Here is a 20,596-nt window from a genome sequence, read left to right as displayed (position 1 = left end):
CAGTGGTGGGGCAACCTAAGCCAGACTCGATCACTTGGGAGGCCTTCATACAAGGATTCGGGGAGCTGCAAAAAAAGAGCAATGGACTCTCACCCCCTGGTTTTGACAAAGCCCGGGTCCCCATGTCCTCTGGGAGAAGCGCTTACTGGCTCTAATCCCCTTAAGCCTGAAAACTTGTGTTGGGAGGCGGTGCAGCTCCTTGCCTTGCTAGAGCGGTATCGGGGAGAAATCTGGCATCACAAAGACTTCCTGATAAGCCTGTGAAATCTGCTCGGCTAAAAGTGCTTTCATTCATATGTTAAGAGTTCGAGCAGGAAACCCTAAAACTCTGTTCCCGACAGACTCGGACTCATACTAAGCCCTCAGATTTATTTGAAATGTTATCTACTGTTTGATCCTCGCCACCCAGTATTCCTGTATATTAGAACCCAATAAAAGGCCCTGGAGGAGGGGGCTTGAGGCCTTTTTCTCCTTGGAGAAACTGCTCAGCCTTTTTCCTCTGGGAAAATGGCCACTTCTCCTCCCTAAGCAGATCACATCATGTCTCAGTCATATTTACTCTCATCTGTGGCAACTGGGGAGACTTGCGAGGAAAGTTGCCCCCACAGAATCTAAATATAGATATAAAAGATTTTTACAAATAAATTGTTTTACCAGATTTTTAAGACATGTAATGTTTATTCTTTAGCCTACCTAGAAGATTAATGATTCCCTCATTGTAGGCTGCAAAGAGGCAAAGAGAATCCTTAAAGAGGAGCATGAAAGCAGCATGTATTATACCATTAGTTAGTTCGTCAGGATTTGCCTGGAAGTAAAACAGTAGTCAGTTACCAGTACAGTTTCACAAAATTTCTTCCCCCACCTACAGTTAAACAATGCCATTTACCAAAGTTTTAAAAAAGGATTTATAAAGGTCTTACCTTAAAATTAATAAGAGCATCAAACTGAATTTGAATTATTTGAAGTGTGTTGAGCAGCTCTTTAGTATTCATAGTTCTCATCATACCATCCATCCTGTAAAAGATCAAAGAAATTTATAACATCAATAATTAAGAGTTTGAGAAGCACTGTGAAATCAGCCTATTGAAATATAGCTGTGAATTTTTTTAAAGAAATCATGTATGTTTTTTACAAACTACATATTATTGTACATATGTATTTCAGTATTTCTTTATTACACATGAATAATATTTACTGACCCTCTCTTGGCTTTGGTGATGTCAGATGTGATCAGTCTATATGCAAGTGACTTTTCATTCAAGTACCTGCTATACTGTCTGATGAAAGTGGACATAGTAGGGCCTAAAAATAAAATATTTTAATTATTTTAAATAAACCAATATTAACCATTTGTAATATATGTCAATAAATGCAAAGACTTTTCACTCCACATTTACCGATATACCTCAACAATATCTTTGAAGCCCAAAAGCTAGAATGGCTTTCATTAATCATCTAGCCCTGCATTCCTCAAACTTTCTGTTAAATATTATTTTTTTATTTCCTAAAAGCCTTGATATCACCTCATGATGTGGTGTTGACGGTGACATTCCTGAACAGAGAAAATAATTAAACTTTATCAATTTCTTTGACATTTCTACAAAAACTATTGTAAATTCTTAGCATTTCCCTAAAACTCCCCATCTCATTGTAGTCATCCCTCCCTCACCCTCCCTCCATACAGCAAATGACCTTGACTCCTACTTCATAAGGAAAATGTAGAAAAAAAGGCCATGATGGAAATTCAACTTCTCAACATACCTTGATTTATTTATTGACTTTACTTATTCATTCAACAATTGTTGAGTACCTACTGAACCAGGCACTGTTCTAGATGCTGGAAGTTCAACAGTAAACAAAATAGATAAAAATCCCTGCCCTGAAGGGATTGCTTACAATTCCAATGTAGAACTGATTGACAAGCAAAAGAAAAGAAACACACAGAGATGGTTAGTCAATGAGAAGTGGAAAGAATAAAACTAAGGCAGAGAAGGGACATAGGGTTATGCCACAATTTTTGGCAGACTGAACAAGGAAGGCCTTCCTGAGTAAATATTGACACCTGGAGAGTTCAGTTTCCTCTATCTTTAGCACACGGCATATTCATTATTCGCAGTAAGCATGTAAGTGTGCTGTATTAATGAACTTAGAAATTATCTACCATCCTAAAATGTACAACACACAACACCCCTTATAATTTAAACCATTTTTAAAAACCAGGCATGGTTTTCAGAACTTTCCCCTCCTTGCCACATAGGAATATTTCCATCAAAGAATCATCTTACCTTCTGTGACACTGTTATCCAGGAAGTTTTGTAAAGTAAACAAAGAATCTCTAGATGCAAGATGTTGGATAAAACGCTGTCAAACAAATGTGCCAAATCCAAAAATTAGTTTATTCCCACAAATGAGTTCATTAATGATTTTGCCACTGTGAAAGAATTCTTAATATAATTCTATCATACAGGTACTTCACAAGCATTGATTAAGGTGAGCATGGTCATATCCTGGGCTACATAGCATAAGGACCTGAAGCGTTGTCCTCTGTTTATATACTTCCCAAGTAAATAAGGGGTTAAACATTAAAGCTCATGTGTATACACACCCTTTTCTCTCAAGACTTTCTATCTAGCCATTCCTCCTTTTTGATTTTGAGAATATTTAATTACAGAATTATTCTAATTCGTACTGCAGTACTTGATAATTTAATTTACAGAAAAAAATGTTTAAATGTATACACCTGTGTACTCCACTCCCTATCCAGAAATCACAACTGCTATCTTTTTGACAAATCTGTTTCAATCCTATCTTAAGAGGATTAAAGCATTAGAGATAAAGTTAAAAATGCCCTTAGCCCCATCCCTAAGTTCCATTTCTTTCTTCTACCTGGAATAGACTTGTATCATAATTGTAATATACTATCTTTAGTCTATTTTCTTTATAGCTTCATATATATTTGTTCTATGGAAAAATATTAAATGCATCTTAAAATTTTATATAAATGGTACTATATCATTTTACAATTTGTTGCCTCTATTAGCATTGTTTTTTGTTGTTGTTTTTTTTTTAGTTCTAGCCTTGTTGGTATACATCCCATTTAATGCAATGTAGTATTTCATTGTACAAACACACCTCATTTTAGTTATCTGTTCCCTATTTATTGAAATTTTAGGTGATTTTTACTTTCTAAACATTATAAGTATGCTATGAGTAGTGGATTTGCTGGGTTACTAGGGTGGGCATTTCCAGTTTTACTAAACATGTCTCAGTGCTCTCCTTTGGCAGTGATAAACTACAGCAACTAATATTTGCATGTCATCCAACAGTTAATCAGTTACCATTTCCTCAAGATCTTTGCAACTCTTGACACTGCCATGCATTTTAAACTTTGCTCATTTGAGCATGTTCTCTGACAGCTATCAGTCATTCTGGTTTCCCTTTCCATGAATTGTCTGTTCATTTTTTTGTTCATTAGTCTATTCTACTGCTGTTTTCTTTCTTTTTTTTAACACTAACCTGAGGATATGTCTTTTTTTTAATGAGTTTTTACAGAGAGAAGAAGGGAAAAGGAGAGAGACAGGTTAAGATCGATTGGTTGCCTCCCATATGCACCCTAACCGAGGATCAAACCTGCAACCTTTTGGTGTATGTAACAACGCTCCAACCATTGGAGCTACCAAGCCAGGGTTGCCCTTTTCTTATTGATAATATATTCTAAATATTAATCTTTTGTCTGTAATATATAAAATCTTATTCCAACTTTATAATATCTTCCCTACTAAAATGTCATAAGCATATTCTCCTACATTTTCTTCCATTTTAAAATTTAGGTTTTGCATTTATAGATATTTCACTCATGTGAAATTTATTTTTGTATATGAGGTAAGATAAAGAGCTCATTCTATTTTTTCCATAGGGATGTTACTTGTACCAAAAGGCTTTATTTTAAATTCCAAAAAAAAAAGATGTCTCAATAAAATGTACTTAATAAAAACTTTTTCTTTAAAAAGGCAAAAAAAATTCCATACTTCCCCAACGTTTTTAGTGCCACCAAGCCCCCACATAAGTACAGTTCTACTTCTGAGCTTTCTACTGTGTTGCATTTATACCAAAAATACCATGCTATGTAGTTACTACTGCTTTACAAGTTTCAAAATCCAATACATTTCCAAATCCTAATTTTTTAAGATTTTATTTATTTAGTTTTAGACAGAGTAGGGGATGGAGAAAGAGAGGGAGAGAAACATCAATAGGTGGTTGCTTCTCTCATGTACCCTACTGGGGACCTGGCCTGCAACCCAAGCATGTGCCCTGACTGGGAATTAAACCTGTGACCCTTTGGGTAGTAGGTCCATGCTCAATCCACTGAGCTATACCAGCCAGGGCTCAAATTCTAATTTTTAATGCAAAGTTTACTGAGATAAAATGTTAATTTGAAGTAGACAACAGTAAGTAATTTAATGTTGTGGAACATTTTAGCTGTTCGATAAAATATAAAAAGTGTATGTGGGAAGAGGTAGACAGGTGATGATGTAATACACTCAGGTATCCAGTTTCTTGTGGTAAAATAAAGCAGCTATGTAGCAATAGATTTTGGCGGACTTTCCCTTTTGGTCTAAATTATCTAAAGAATTGAGTGAAATATCCAACCTATTGTCCACTTTATTATCCATTGGCTAAAATAGTATACCTTAGATACTGCTTACAAAGATATATCCATACGCAAAATGAAGAACTCAGGTTTTAATATCCACTGCTCTTCACTTCTCTCATTTGTCACAATTTAAAGTAACATGTGGTAAGCCTTTGTCAAACCAAGAACACTTTTGTAGTTGTAAATGATTACCATTTCTAAATACCCACCATGCTCACCTCATTTCCATGCACCATAAGGTGATGCACAGTAACCAGAGCTTTGAACACCACCACCCAGCTGCTGCTCCTTGTTTTCTCAGAAAGAACATCAGCCAGGGGGTCAATACTCTTATTTGTTTCATTTATGTACTGTATTAGATCTAAATTTCAGAAAATGACAAGTATTAAAATGTAGACTGAGACATAATTTTCAAAATCATAATTGGTAACTTTAATTTTTTTAAAGATTTTATTTATTTATCTTTAGAGAGGAAGGGAAGGAGAGAAGGAGAGAAATATCAATGTATGGTTGCCTCTCGCACGTCCCCTGCTGGGAACTGGCCTGCAACCCAGGCATGTGCCCTGACTGGGAATCGAACCGTGATCGTGTGGTTCACAGGCCTGCGCTCAATCCACTGAGCTACACCAGCCAGGGCTGGTAACTTTAATTTTAAAGACAGATGCAATCAAATCACATAGTAATGACAAAAGGAATAATCTAAACATTTTCTTCATTACAAGTATTACAATTTATAATGACATGTTACATGGTATTTAATGCCTATGTACCCTATAGTTCTGTATACTTGATGAGGATAGGGACTGTGCTCATTTTGGTCACCATTGTTCCCCCAAGATGCAGCACAGTAGTTGGTACGTAACAGGTTACAGTAAATACTTGTTAAACGAATAGGACTCAAGAAGGTAACATAGCCAAGGGCATACAAGTAGTTAAGTGGCAGTGGCTGGGATTTGAAATTGCTGTAATACGTGCACATTATCATGATGATAAGAAGATAAAATTTCAGAAGGCAAATATGTATAAAGTCAATGGAGTTTTAAAGTAAAATGCTTTACTTTTAAATCTTCACATCAAGATTTGATGAAAAGACTGAGTCAGCCATGCAGGTTTCAACAGCAGTAGGATTTAGGGATATTGCCATTAGCACATACTATTTAAGTAAGTCCTTGTTTACATTGACATCAAACAATAGGGAGTGGTGAGATCCTGGAGGCTATTCTGTCTTTGAGCAAAAGGTAATTTTAAGAATCAAAATAGCCCTGGCCTTTGTAGCTTAGTGGATTGAGTGTGAGCTGCTATTCGATTCCCAGTCAGGGCATATACCTGGGTTGCAGGACCAGTCCCCAGTGGGGGCCATATGAGAGGCAACCACACACTGATGTTTTTCTCCCTCTCTTTCTCCCTCCTTTCCCCTCTCTCTAAAAATAAAAAGAAAAGAAATAAAATATTTTTTAAAAGAACCAAGATACTTTTCCCTGGAAACCTACACAGAAAAATAAATGTTGCAAGGGGCACTTTAAAGCAGGGGTATCCAATCATCAGCCTATGGACCACATGTAGCTCAGGCTGGCTGTGAATGTTGCCCAACACAAAATTTTAAATTTATTTAAAACATTATGAGATTTTTTTGGGGGGGGTCATTATGTGCCACAATGTATTTAATGTGTGGCCCAAGATAACTCCCCAGAGACGCCAAGAGGTTGCATATTCACAAACCTTAGGTTAAGGACTACCTATGGGAAGATCTGCATGATAGACTTTCCTTCATTTTAGAAGACTCTCTAATGTCATGACTTATAAAGGAGCCTGGGGGGTACTTTGTAACAAACATTTCTCAGAAACCTGGGGTGTTATTTGATCACCTCTGGTGTACTAAGTTATTTGAAAATTATAGTTTGGAGTTTAAAAGCCCAGCGGTTCCCTCCTAGGGGCAATCAAAATTTACTAGAAGTGAGAACCCAATCTCACCAGTCTAGCAGCTATGCCGAGTATAGAGAAGGCTGAGGAGGGGGAGCGGAGTGAAGTCCCACCATTAGAGGTACTTAGAGCAGGCTAGCCATCTGTGAGCCACCGGCACTAGACCTCCTACTTACCAGCTAGGTGTTTTGGTTCAGGTTCCATGAACTCCTCTGTGGTGGCCCCGAGGGCAGCCTTGGACACAGATGACCCCATGAGAGCTTCGCCGTGGTAGACTGCTAGCCACGAGGGTGATGGCTACAGAATCTGGCCCCGCCCCTTCCGGACCTAGTGACTAAGTACGGGAACAGTACCCCTAGTGAATGATGGGGTGACTGATGGGGACTGAAGAAAGGACTGGCCCTGTAAGTAGTTTTCACCAAATGACTTTTTTTTTTTTTTTGTGGAGGTTGATGCAGATCTGCAATAGCATGAGGTGGTATTTTAAGTCCGAGGTGCTGCGGTACTGCAAGAAAGTTCGGAAAATGGCCGCGGGTCCCAGAAAAAGTTCTGAAGACAGGATCCGGCTTAGGGCGGGGCATATCCAGAGTGCGGAAGGTGGACTCTGTGCATACTAGACACTTACGAGAAACAATAATTGAATGAGTAGTATGAGGGAGGGGGACATTTTGGCGGCTCCAGATGAAAGTTCTGAATATCTTCAGATCTTGTGAAGTTAAGCAATTGTAAAATGGTAATTCGGGAATCCTTACTGGGACATTTTTAGGGAAGCTTCCATCATACATTATGTGCGCAGTATCTTTCCGGAGGTGATGTGCAGAGATACAGAAGTTCATACACTTAATAGTATTCCCTTATTATCCTTTTAATGTCTGGAATCTGTAGTGACGTTAACATCTGTTCCTGATATTGATAATATAAGGGTCCTATCTCTTTTTTTTTCTTGATAGATCTGGCTAGAGACTTATCAATTTGATTTTTCTCAAAGAACCTTTAGATTTCATTGATTTTTTCTATAGTCTGTTTATATTCTATTGATCTTTGCTCTTTATTATTCCTTGCCTTCTACTTGCATTCACTTTCTTTTGCTCTTTATTTCCAGGATTCTTTTATTTATCTTTTTATTATTGTTCAAGTACAGCTGTCTCCATTTTCACCCCACCCACCCTGGAACCTACCCCTTTGGCTTTGTCCACGTGTCCCTCATACATGTTCTTTGATGGCCCTTCCTCTATTTTCCCCCATTATCCTGCTCCTCCCTCCCCTCTGGTTACTGTCAGTTTGTTCTTTATTTCAATGTCTCTGGTTGTATTTTGCTTGCTTGTTTGTCTTTTTAATTAGGTACCACTTATAGGTGAGATCGTATGGTATTTGTCTTTTACTCCCCGGCTTATTTCACTTAGCATAATGCCCTCCAATTCCATCCATGCTGTCAGGAAAAGAGTAGGAGCTCCTTCTTTCTTTCTGCTGTGTAGTATTCCATCCTGTAAATGTACCATAGTTTTGGGATCCACTCGTTCCCCTCATTCCCATATGGTTGGTTCCTTTTTCATTTTGCTGATGTTTTCTTTAGCCATGCAGCAGCGTTTTATTTTGGTGAAGACTTATTTGTTTATAATATCCTTTATATCCCTTGCTCTAGGGGACATATCAGTGGAAATATTGCTGCATGGAATATCTGAGATTTCCTGCGTATAATGTCCTCTAGGACTTTTACGGTGTCACAACTTACATTGAAGTCTTTTTTCCACCTTGAGTTTATTTTTGTGTATGGTGTAAGTTGGTGGTCGAGTTTCCTTTTTTGCAGGTAGTTGTACAGATCTCCCAACACCATTTGTTGAAGAGGCTATTTTTACTCCATTTTATGCTCCTGTCCCCTTTGTTAAAGATTAATTGACCATAGAGACATGGGTTTATTTCTGGGCTCTCTATTCTGTTCCATTGATTTATGAGTCTGTTCTTACGCCAGTGCCAGACTGTTCTGATTACAATGGCCTTGTAATATAGTCTGATATCAGGTATTATTTTCCCCCCTTTAAATTTTGTATAGTTGTTCAATTACAATTGTCCACATTCTTCCCCATTACCTTCCCCTGCCCTACACCCCCCCCCACATTTAATCCTCCCATCCCCGTCATCTTTATCCTTGGAGATTTTATACATGTTCCAATATTAGGTATTGTGATCCCTCCTACTTTGTTCTTCTTTCTCAAAATTGCTGAGGCTATTTGGGATCATTTATTGTTCCAGACAAATTTTTGAAATATTGGTTCTATACTTGTGTAATATGTCATTGGTATTTCAATAGGGATTGCATTGAATATATAGATTGCTTTGGGTAGTTTGGACATTTTAATGATGTTAATTCTTCCAATCTATGAACATGGTATATGCTTCCATTTATTTTTTAATTCATTAACTTTTTCTTCAGTGTTCAGTAGTTCTCTGAGTATTGGCCTTTTACCTTCTTGATTAGGTTTATTCCTAGGTACTTTATTTTTCTTTTTATTATAATAAATGTGATTATTTCCTAATTTTTGTTGCTGATATTTTGTTCTTGGTTTACAAAAATACCTTCCATTTCCAAATATTGCCTTTGTATTCTGCTGTTTGGCCAGATTCCCTTATTAGGTCGAGTAGTTTTTTGGTTGAGTCTATAGGGTTTTCTGTGTACACTATCATGCCATCTGCAAACACTGACAGTTTTACTCCCTCCTCTCTAATTTGGATGCCTTTTATTTCTTTTTTCTTATCCGATTGCTGTGGTTAGGATTTGCATTAGTATGTTGAATAGAAGAAGTGAAAGCAGACACCCTTGTCTTATTCTTGATCTTAGTGAGAAAGCTTTTAGTTTTTTGCCCATTGAGTCTGATGTTGGCTGTAGGTTTCTCATATATGGCCTTTATTATGTTGATTCATGGTCCCTCTACACCCACATTGCTGAGTATTTTTTAATCACAAATTGGTACTATACTTTATCAAATGCTTTTTCAGCATTTATTGAGATGATGTGATTTTTATCTTTCCTTTAGTTTATGTGATGTATTACATTTACTGATTTGCTAATATTGTACCATCTTACAATCAAGTGGGATGAATCCCACTTGATTATACTGTATGATCTTTTAATTGTATTGCTGGATGCAGTTTGCCAATATTTTGTTGAGGCTTTTAGTGTCTATGTTCATCAGCGATATTGGCCTATAGTTTTTTCTTTGTTGTGTCCTTATCTGGTTTTGGGGTTAGAATGAAAAGAGTTTGGGAGTCTTCCCTCTTCTTGGATATTTTGGAATCATTTGAGAAGTACAGGGGTTAGCTCTTCCTTAAATGTCTTGTAAAATTCTCCTGTGAAACCAACTGGTCCAGGGCTTCTGTGTGCTGGGAGTTTTTTGATTACTGCTTCAATTTCACTAGCTGTTATGAGTTTGTTCAGACTTTCTGCTTCTTCTTCATTGAGTTTTGGAAGATTATATGTTTCTAGAAAAAACTCCTATGTTGGGTGCATAAATATTTACAAGGGGCCCTGGCTGGTGTAGCTCAGTGGATTGAGCGCAGGCCTGTGAACCACATGATTGCAGTTCAATTCCCAGTCAGGGCACATGCCTGGGTTGCAGGCCAGTTCCCAGCAGGGGACTCACAAGAGGCAACCATACATTGATATTTCTCTCCTTCTCTCCTTCCCTTCCTCTCTAAAGGTAAATAAATAAAATAAAAAAAACCCACAAAACATTTACAAGGGCTGCATCCTCTTGTTAGATTGATCCCTTTATCCTTATGTAGTGTCCTTCTTTGTCTCATTATAGCCTTTGCTTTAATGTCTATTTTGTCTTGTATAAGTGTTGCTGCTCAGGCTGTTATTTCATTTCCATTTGCATTAAATATCTTCCATTCCTTTACTTTTAGCCTGTGTGTGTCTTTCCTCCTGAGACAGGTCTCTCGTACACAGCATATATATGGGTCTTGTTTTCTTATCCATTTGCTACACTTTGGCTCTTGATTGGAGCATTTAAGCCATTTACATTTGAAGTTATTATTGATAGATACATATTTGTTGCCATTTTATTCTTTATAACAGTCATTCTCTTTGTCTTTGTTTCTTCTTCTTAAAGAAGACTGTTTAGCCCTGGCTGGTGTAGCTCAGTGGATTGAGTGCAGGCCTGTGAACCAGAAGATTGTGGTTTGATCCTCAGTCAGGGCACATGGCTGGGTTGCAGGCCAGTTCTCAGCAGGGGACTCATGAGAGGCAACTATACATTGATATTTCTCTCCCTCTCTCCTACCCTTCCCCTCTAAAAATAAATAAATAAAATCTTTAAAAAAAAAGAAGACTGTTTAACATTTATTGTAATACTGGTTTGGTGATAGTGTACTCGTTTAACTTTTTCTTGTCTGGTAAGCTCTTTATTTTTCCTTCAATTTTATTTTAGTTTATTTTTTCTGGTTGAAGCTGGGATGATAACTTTGTATGTAAGTTTTTCTTTTTTTCTTTTTCTGATATTACATGATTTTTTATTTTTGTTACAGTTGACATACAATATTTGTGTTAGTGTCAGGTATACAACCCAGTGATTACACATTATGTAATTTATTAAGTTATCGCTCTGGTAAATCTAGTACCCACCTAATACCATACATAATTATTACAATATTATTGACTATTCCCTAGGCTATATTTCACATCCCTGTGACTACTTTGTAATTACCCATTTGTACTTTTTTTTATTGTTTAAGTACAGTTGTTTCCATTTTACCATCACCACTTTACCCCACCCCACAGACCCCCACTTGCCACACTCAATTCTACCCCCCCTTTGGCTTTGTCCATGGGTCTTTTACAGATGTTCCTTGATGACCCTTACCCTTCTTTCCTCCATTGTGCCCCTCCCTTCTGGTTACTGTCAGTTTGTTCTTTATTTCCATGTCTCTGATGATATTTTGCTCACTTGTTTCGTTGATTAGGTTCCAGCTAGAGGTGAGATCACATGGTGTTTGTCTTTCACCGCCTGGTGTACTTCACTTAGCATAATGCTCTCCAGTTCCATCCATGCTGTTGCAAAGGGTAGGAGCTCCTTCTTTCCCCTGTGTAGTATTCCATTGTGTAAATGTACCATAGTTTTTTTATCCACTCACTGACTGATGGATACTTAGGCAGTTTCCAGCACTTGGCTATTGTAAATAATGCTGCTATGAACATTGGGCTACATAGGCTCCTTCAATTTTAATGGTAGCCCAGATGGGTAATGTAGTCTTGGTTGTTGGTCCTTACTTTTCATTACTTTGAAGATTTTGTATCACTCCCTTCTAGACTGAAATATTTCTGTTAACAGCTGAGTCTTATGGGAGCCCACATGTAGGTAACTGTCTTTCTCTTCCTGCTTTTAAGATTCTTTATCTTTAACCTTTGGCATTTTAATTATGATGTGTCTTGTTGTGGGCCTGTTTGGGGTTCATCTTGTTAAGGACTTTGTACTTTCTGGTTTTGTGTGCCTTTTTCCTTCACCAGATTAGGGAAGTTTTCAATCATTTCTTCAAATAGGTTCTCAATTTCTTAATCTTTCCTTTCTTCTTCTGGCACCCCTATAATGCAGATGTTGTGACACATCATGTTGTCCTAAATGCCCTTTCAACTATCCTCTTCTTTAAAAGAAATATTTTTTGTTTTTTTCTGCTCTGATTGTATGTTTTCTATGTTCTCTTCCAAATTGAGTCATTGCTGTGCTTCATCAAACCTATCAATTCCTTCTAGTGTATTCTTCATTACAGATATTGCGTTGTTCATTTCTATTTTTTATGGTTTCTATGTCCTTTTTCATACTTACTTTCTCCTTATATTCTTGCCGAGATCATCCATGCTTCCCCTCAGTTACTTGAACATTCTTGTAACCATTCTTTTGAACTCTGTATGTGGTAGATTGCTTTTCTACATTTCATTTAGGTCCTTCCCTGGGCATTTCTCCTGTTCTTTTATTTGGAGCATGTTTCTTTGTCTCCCCATTTTTTTCTGCCTCTCGATGTTTGTTCTGTGTATGAGTTAGATATGCTATGTCTCCCAATCTCATTATGATGGCCTTATATGGTTAGTATAATGTTGGGCTCAATAGTGCAGCATTCCTGATCACCCAAGCAAGGTGCTCCAGGAATAGTCTTCATATGGGTTATATGAACTCTTCTACTATAGTTAAAAGTCTTGATTGCTATTGGTCTATCTGTGCTCAGGGTCAATCATCAGGGTGGCTGACTGTGAGGACTGACCCCCAACCACATTGTAAGGGCTGCTGTGCAGATGCTACCACACAAAGCAGAATTTGCTCTAGCAAATTCTAGCATTTGCTGTGATCTGCCTTTGGATGTGCTGTTTTTGGAGTTAATTGGGTCCTGCTCTGATGTTTTCTGATGCCTGCCACCTGGTGTACTGGTTCTGGGGCCTCTTGGGATTGACTCTGGTGCAACCAATATCCAACACTGCCTGTGACTGCCCCTGGGCTACCTATTTGGAGCTAAAAAGCTATCCACAGATTGTGGCTGCCTCTGCTGGTCCTGAGTGTATATGGGAAGGGCCAAGCTGAGGACCAAGGCTGGCTTCCACCATCACTGAGCATGGGGGCAAGTCAGCAAAGGCACCCCAAGATACACCTTCAACTGAGTCCACCTGCCAGCTCCCTGTTAGGCTCAGTCACTGAAAGGGCTTCTGATGGTACCCAAGTTGCCTGAGGTAGGTTCTCATGTGTCACCAGGTAGGGGGCAAATGATGTTCACCAGATTGATACAGATTTAAACTTGATGCCAGTGCTAGGTCTGAGGTCACTCAGCAAATGTCCTAGGATACACCAAGGCCAGCTGCCACCCCCAGGTGCCCACGGACCTTTTTGGTGTGGAAGGGTCTCAGGGATTCAGCAGGAGAAGGCCAGAAGAATTCAGATACAAACACACCAAGATTTGGCCATATAAAGGCAGGGCTCTGCAGAGGCACAGTGGCACCAGTCAAGCATCTGAGGGAAAGATAGCACCTGCCCTAGAGCCACGCCAGTCTCTCCTGGGTTGTGCCTGGGCCTCTTCAAGAGCCTGAGCTCAGCAGGTCTGGGCCCCCAGCAATTAGGAGGATGTTGCTAGTGGATCTCCACTGGAGGGGTGGTGCAGGTCAGGCTTGCATGAAGCAGGGGAATTTCCCCTGCTCTAGAGCCATAAAACTTAAAGTCCCTCCTGGATTCTGCCCAGATCTCCTTGAAGGCCTTAGCTTGGCAGAAGGGGACAGGGGTCAGGAGAGTGAAGCTAGTAGATCTCCTATGGGGGGTGGTGCACATTAGGCTTTTGGAAAGGAAGGGAATGGCCCCTGCCCCAGTGCCACAACAGTCTTTGACACTTCCTGAGTCCTCTTGGACTTGGTGTACTCCTCTACACCATGGGCTCAGGCAACTGGCTCCTCTGAAGGGAATGTGCTCTGCAGGGTGTTGCAAGAGGGAGTCAGAAGTATGGGGCTGGTGCATTCCCTCAGGCTGATGCCATATGGAGGGGAGTTTGTGATCTAAGAAAGATATCATCTTTGGTGTGGGAGAGGGACTCAGCACAGTGACCCTATCAGCTGTCCCCTCAGCTCTCTCCCTAGAGCCACACAACCGAGTCTCTCCTCCCACAACTCTAATCTACTCTCCTCTCCTCTGCCAGAGCCTAGGGTGAATGGCTGTAAATGAGATTTTGTGCACTGGCCCTTTAAGAGTGCACCTGAGTTTCTAACAGAATCCCATCTCTTCCTGGCAGACTGAATCCCCGCTGATTTTCACAGCCACATATTATGTGGGCTCCTTTTCCTGGCTCTGGTGCTCTGGGCTGAAGAGCCCCGTATGGGGTTAAGACCCCCATGCTCCTCACTGGGGACCTTTGCAGCTGAGATATCCCTCCCGAATCACAGCCACTGCCCATGTCTCTGCCCTTCCTACCAGTCTCCATATGGCTTCTGTAAATCTTTGGTTGTAAGACTTCTGTTCAGCTAGTCTTCAGTTGGTTATTCAGGTTGATTGTTTGATATTTTAGTTTTAATTCCAGTTTGGTCCTGGAAGGAGGTTAAGTGCAACTTCCTCCTACTCTGCTGACATCTTGGATTGAGTCTATTTTTTTCTTTGAAAAAAGGTTTGTATCAATGCTTCTAATTTCACTCCAACACCATGAGGTTCATTTTACCCTCCCTGTTGTCACATTTGTAAATTGTTTCTCTGACACTGAAAAACCTATTTTACCCTTTTTTCATCAATATTTATTTATTTGCACAATTAATTCACTTATTGTTTAGTTTAACTGATTCCTGGCTGATGTGCCACCAAGACAGCTGAGTGGACATATATAGTAGGAAGGTGGAAATGTAGGTCTAGAGTTCAAATAAAGGTCTAGATGGAGAAATAGATTTGTCTGTCAACTGCATAAAGGTAAACAATGATAGCAAAGCCTTTGAATGAATTTGAGAAGAAACAGCCAGAGAAGAGAAATACCAGAAAAGATTAGAATAGCAGAAGCCAAGAGAGAGAGATTTCAAGCCACAGTGGCCAATTGTGTCAAGACTGAGAGATTCATTAAGGACAGGAAAGGCATCTATTGACTTTCACTATGTGGAGGACAACGGTGACTTTGGCAGGAGTGGTTTAAATGGAGTGGAATGGGCAAAGGTCAGAATGCAATGAACTGAGTAACTAGGGTATGTGAAAACAAAGAAAACAAGTGATTATTGTTCCCATCAGTCTTGGCTATGATTTAAAACAGAATCTGCTAACCAGAAAGGAATACAGGGTTGTGAGCAGAATTCAAATATATTATATAAGCCAGATTGGTGCAAGTGGTAAGTATATGACAAATCTTGTTTACATCACTGTTCCTTGTAATGCTTAACACTTAAAGACTAAACACTTAGCTAAGAGGAACCTTGGTGGTCATCTACTCTAACATTATAAATAAAGAGAAAATGAAGCCCAGAAAGGAAAGGGGACATGTGCTCAAGGTTGGCCTGTAAAAATATTCAAATCATTTTATTGCCCTTAGATTTTTTTATCACTCTTATTTCATAAAATAAGTACTATAATTTCTAGTACCTGATTTAATACTTGTAACTTTAAAAATATTTTATTTATTTATTTAGAGAGAGGGGAGAAGGTAGAAATAGGGGGAGAGAAACATCAATGTAGAGTTGCCTCTCATGCACCCCCTACTGGGGGCCTGGCCTGCAACCCAGGCATGTGCCCTGACTGGGAATTGAACTGGCTACCCTTTGGTTTGCAGGCTGGCACTCAATCCAATGAGCCACACCAGCCAGGGCTATAAATTTTTATTTTGCAAAAATTATAGTTTTACAGGAAGTTGCAAATAGTACAGTAAGTCCCACGTACCCTTCACCCAAAATCTTCCATTAATAAGAGCTTACATAAATATAGTACTACTTCAAAACTAACATATTGAAAATGGTACAATACTACTTATTAGATTACAGAACTTATTTCAATTTTACATGTATTAATTTGTAGGTGTGTGTACATCTATGTAGTTTTAGTACAGGTATAAATTCACTAAATCAACACCAAAAGCAAAACACAAAAAACTGTTCCATCAGTACAAAGAAATTTCTTGTGTTATCCCTTAACACATATGTTCCACATACATTAGTCACATTATGTTCCATACCTCTCCAGTCCCTATGCCTGACAACTATTATTCTGTTCTTTGTTTCTGTAATTTTGTCATTTCAAAGAAGTTTTATAAATCAATTATACAGTATGTGACCTTTTGAGACTGCTTTTTAAAATATTCATCAGGATACCTTTGAGGTCCATCCAAGTTGTATGCGCCAATAGTCTATTCCTTTTGATTAAAGAGTGGCAGTATTCCATGGTATGGGTGATTGGTGTCAATGGTTTAACTATTCAACTGCAGGACATGTGGGTTGCTTCCAGTTTGGGGCTATTACAAATGAAGATGGTAAGAACATTTGTGTACAAGTTTTCTTTCCAGCACAGGTTTTCATTTCTCTGTGATAAATGGGTAGGAGTTATATGGCTGGGTCATATGGTATATATATGTTTAATTTTATTAAAATTTTACTTTACTTTCCTATCAGCCATACATGAAAGATTCAGTTTGCATGCTTAATAGCATCTGGTATTTTCAAAATTTTTTCTTTAGCTGTTCTGATAAATATGTATTAATACATCACTGTGATTTTAATTTGTATTCTCTGATGACTAATGAAGTTCAAGATCTTTTCCTGTGCTTACTTGCTATCCATATTATCCTCTTTAGTGAAATGTCATTTGCTCATTTTCTAATTGGATTGTTGGTTTTTACTGTTATATATTCTAGATTGATCAGGTATATGGTTTCAAATAATTACCTGAACAATTTCCTCTTAAATTTTTTGCAGAGCAAAAGTTTTCATTTTGATAAAGTCAAACTTTTCCTTTTCAGACTGTGCTTTGGAGGTGAAGGCTAAGAACTTGTTGCCTAGCCCAAGATCATGAAAATTTTGCTATGATTTTAATTCTAAAATTTTTATAGTTTTACATGTTATAAATTTTGAGTTAATTTTTTATAAACTGCATTTTATGTCAAAGTTAATTTTTTGCCTTCAGGTGTCCAATTTTTCCAGTGTCATTTGTTGAAGTGACTATCCTTCCTCCACTGAGGAAGGATTTCTGCACCTTGTCAAAAATCAGTTGGTCACATACTGTATCATCTTGCTTACTACTGCTTTATAGTGAGTCTTGAAGTCAGGTAATGTGAGTTCTTCCAACTTTTTCTTCAAAACTGATTTAGGTTATTCAATTTTATACCTGGATACTTTCATTTTTCCTATATGGAAAGAAAAAATAGAGAACTGTGGCTGTGAAAAATTAGGGAAAATACAGCATTTATATTGCATATGCCCTAGGGTAGTGGTTTGCCTTAGAATCAGCTGGGGAGTTCATGAAAATGCCTAGGTTCCACCCAGAGATGCAGTTTGACCCCCAAGTAATTCTGGTGCAAGTGGTTCTGGACTATATTTTAAAACATGAAAAATAATAATCTAAGGAGAAACAAGAAACAAAAACAAAATCTAACATTTTGTCACTGATGTTAGGATTGGGGCTCTTGATGTTAGGATTGTGTAACTTTGTGGTTACACATAGTAAGAATAATACAACAACTTTATAAAAGTATTTTTTTTGTTATATTCCAAATCCTGAATACCCCTGAAAAAACACATTTATACTATAATGGAAGTTCCTATGAAAATAGGATCTTCTTGATACAATTTTACTTTTAGAATCAAATATGCTACAACTCACCTATTTGGTTAGAAAGGCACTCACATGAATCAACTTTGATACATATATCAGAACATATATTTCAGAGCTCAAGAAGGAAGACATAATCCTTGTGTACTTATTTATTTATGTAACATAAACATCATAACTACAAAACTGAAACATTAAATACTCTTCTTCCTTCAGTTTATTCTAGGGAGTGAGTGCCTCTAAAAATGAATATAAATATTTCCAAGTTAAACAAGGGGAAAATAAAAATTTGAAATATACTCGTCCTAGAAATTGTATTATAGGCTATCCTTGCCAATGCTCATTCCATAGCCTTTGAAAATAACCTTTAATATTCTCCTTAAATAAGCTTGCAATGTTTTTTCTAAGCCAATTACAGGTACAGGGTTCATTAAGCCCCAATGAAACTTTTAGGAAGATGTCTTGTGTTTATTCCATACATAAAACTCATCCATTGGGATATAAAAAGAGATGCTCTATTGTCTGCCTACACAAGGTGGGTGAATTTTCGGACCATTGAAAAAAATTTTTTACCCTATTTTGTCTTCCACTTTATTCTAGAGAAGCAAGTTCTTGCATAAGCTTTTCCTTTTCTTGTTCCAACTCCTGCAGATGCTGCTGATTTTGCTCCAGTCTGTCCTCCAACCACTGTAGGAGAGGCCCGCTGACTGCTGACATCTGACTGCACAGGTTCTTGGTAAACACTTCAATAGAAAAAACACATGAGATAATCCTTCACCGACAACAGCCCCTCAACTGTGAGCACAGAAAGAAGGAGTTGGAGGAGGAAGTAGAAAAAGTGCAGTAAGTAGGAATGGTAGACAATTGTGTACAGCTGGCCAGAGGAAAGAAAGAACAGCTGAGCAAAGTTACCTATTCTGAGGCATTTCTGAACGTCCCTGCACCTGTAGACCAGAGGGAAGCCTAGCTAAGCAGAGAGCAGAAAATGACCAGCTCTTTACTCCTTTCGGCAAAAAGGCTAAGAGCTATCTATAGAAGGGTTTCTTTTCCAAACCCTCAGCCCTTCCCACAGTGTAAATGACAATAACTTCCTAGATAGCTAGAACTCTGCCTTCTGTAACTTAGTTTTCCACAAGTCCAGTAGGAAAACTGCTTTGCAAATGTTATGCACATGGAAGAAATAAATACATTACTTTAACTCACTTGAAATCTCCTCCTTCAAAAATGAGGAAAAACCAGAGATAAAGAGTAAGAGAGTTTTATCATCTTTCATGACTTACTATGAATGTTTAGCTTCATGGTGAGACAAGGATTTGATGTCACCAATTTTCTTAAATAAATTCCACCTAACAGAAGTGTCTTTTTTCTCTCTTATAGTACATGACTTACTGAAAAGGACCACTGTAATATAGTGGGATATATCTCCCAAGATATGTGTATATGTTTATGTGTGTACATGTATGTATGCATACTTTAGAATAAAAACTGATTTTGGATGTTACTTTTTCCTTACACAACAATATGCTATAGACACCTTTCTGTTTCAGTAAAGATCTAGCTTTCCTTCTTAAGAGTTCTACAATATTCATTGGAATGGATGTACCAATTTAATAAATCCTCTACTGACAAACGTTCCAATGGCATCTGGTTTTTCGCTATTATAAAGACTGCAGTTAATACCCTTTCAATTTATTTTTGTACCCTCGTCCTACAAAGTTTTGATGGATACATTTCTGAAAGTGGAGTTGCTATATACAAGTCCTTGCATATTTAAAAACTGATTATCCAGCATTTTCTAGATTATACTAAATTATACCTGCAGGAACAGTACATGGGTATGTTCACTTTTCTCAGTTTAATCTTTGCTAAAAGAAAAATGTGAAAAACTAATAATTTTGTCTTAACCCATACTTCCTTTCAAAATTATTATGAGCAATTTGATTTTTCTGTAGGGGTCTATAAAAGTCTTTAAGTTTTATTTCTTTTCTTTCTGAGTTCAGGGTTTCAGATTATATTTAGGCCATTACCTCCTTAGAGTTTGAAAAATACCCTCTTATATTTTCCTCCCGTATTTTTTCCCTTTTAAAAAAATATTTTATTTATTTTATTTTTAGACAGAGGGGAAAGGAGGGACAAAGAGAGGGAGAGAAATATCAATGTGAGGTTGCCTCTTGTTCACCCCCTACTGGGGACCTGGCTCACACGCAACCCAGGCATGTGCCCTGACTGGAAATTGAACCCACATCCCTTTGGTTCACAGGCCAGTGCTCAATCCACTGAGCCGCACCAGCCAGGGCTGTATTTTTTTTCCTTTTAAAATGAGCTTTAAAATGGTGTAATTTACAGACAATAAAATGAACCTATTTTAGGGCTTCTGGCCAAGATGAAGGTGTAGGTGGACACACTGTGCCTCCTCATACAACCGAAATTAAGGACAAAAAATATATAAACAAAAAAACAACCAACAGACAGAAAACTGAACTATATGGAAGTCTAACAACCATTCATCCAGACTGGTAAGAGGGACGGAGTCGGCAGTGGTGGAGAGGGGTCACGGCAGGAGAAAGTGTCAGTTGGCACACCCAGGGTGCCCAGGTGGCATCTAGCAGACCCCGGACATGGGGAGGCAGCAAGCAGACCAGTGAGGCACACAAGGCGGCTGGCAGACCGCCATCACACGTTCGCGTACAAATAAACCAGGCAAAAACAGGCAGCGACACAGACCTAGCAACCCATGGCCCCAGCACAGGGAAATAAAGCTTAAAAGAACTGA

At 38.3% G+C, this 20,596-nt stretch overlaps 1 protein-coding gene and 1 long non-coding RNA gene across 2 annotated transcripts in view; both read right to left on the bottom strand.

Annotated features, from left to right (window-relative positions):
• Positions 1–6,829, bottom strand: part of LOC118999603 (phosphatidylinositol-binding clathrin assembly protein-like) — a 55,626-nt gene extending 48,797 nt beyond the window's left edge. The window contains exons 1-6 of the mRNA XM_037064228.1: positions 6,751–6,829; positions 4,873–5,015; positions 2,286–2,361; positions 1,200–1,302; positions 921–1,014; positions 694–805 (exon numbers count right to left, since the gene is read on the bottom strand). Of these exons, the coding sequence (XP_036920123.1) occupies positions 694–805; positions 921–1,014; positions 1,200–1,302; positions 2,286–2,361; positions 4,873–5,015; positions 6,751–6,829 (607 nt within the window). The remainder of the gene's footprint in view (positions 1–693; positions 806–920; positions 1,015–1,199; positions 1,303–2,285; positions 2,362–4,872; positions 5,016–6,750) is intronic.
• A 9,037-nt stretch (positions 6,830–15,866) lies between these two features.
• Positions 15,867–19,873, bottom strand: LOC118999600 (uncharacterized). The gene is made up of 2 exons (XR_005069148.1): positions 18,397–19,873; positions 15,867–17,398 (listed from the first exon to the last, which is right to left on the bottom strand). It is a non-coding gene; the product is annotated as an uncharacterized LOC118999600 (long non-coding RNA).
• Positions 19,874–20,596: the final 723 nt, after the last annotated feature.

The sequence above is a fragment of the Sturnira hondurensis genome, unplaced genomic scaffold (assembly GCF_014824575.4).
Source record: "Sturnira hondurensis isolate 20B ecotype Veracruz unplaced genomic scaffold, ASM1482457v3 Scaffold0015021, whole genome shotgun sequence".
In the NCBI taxonomy this organism is placed as follows: domain Eukaryota; kingdom Metazoa; phylum Chordata; class Mammalia; order Chiroptera; family Phyllostomidae; genus Sturnira; species Sturnira hondurensis.
This window is presented reverse-complemented; position numbering and strand designations above follow the sequence as displayed.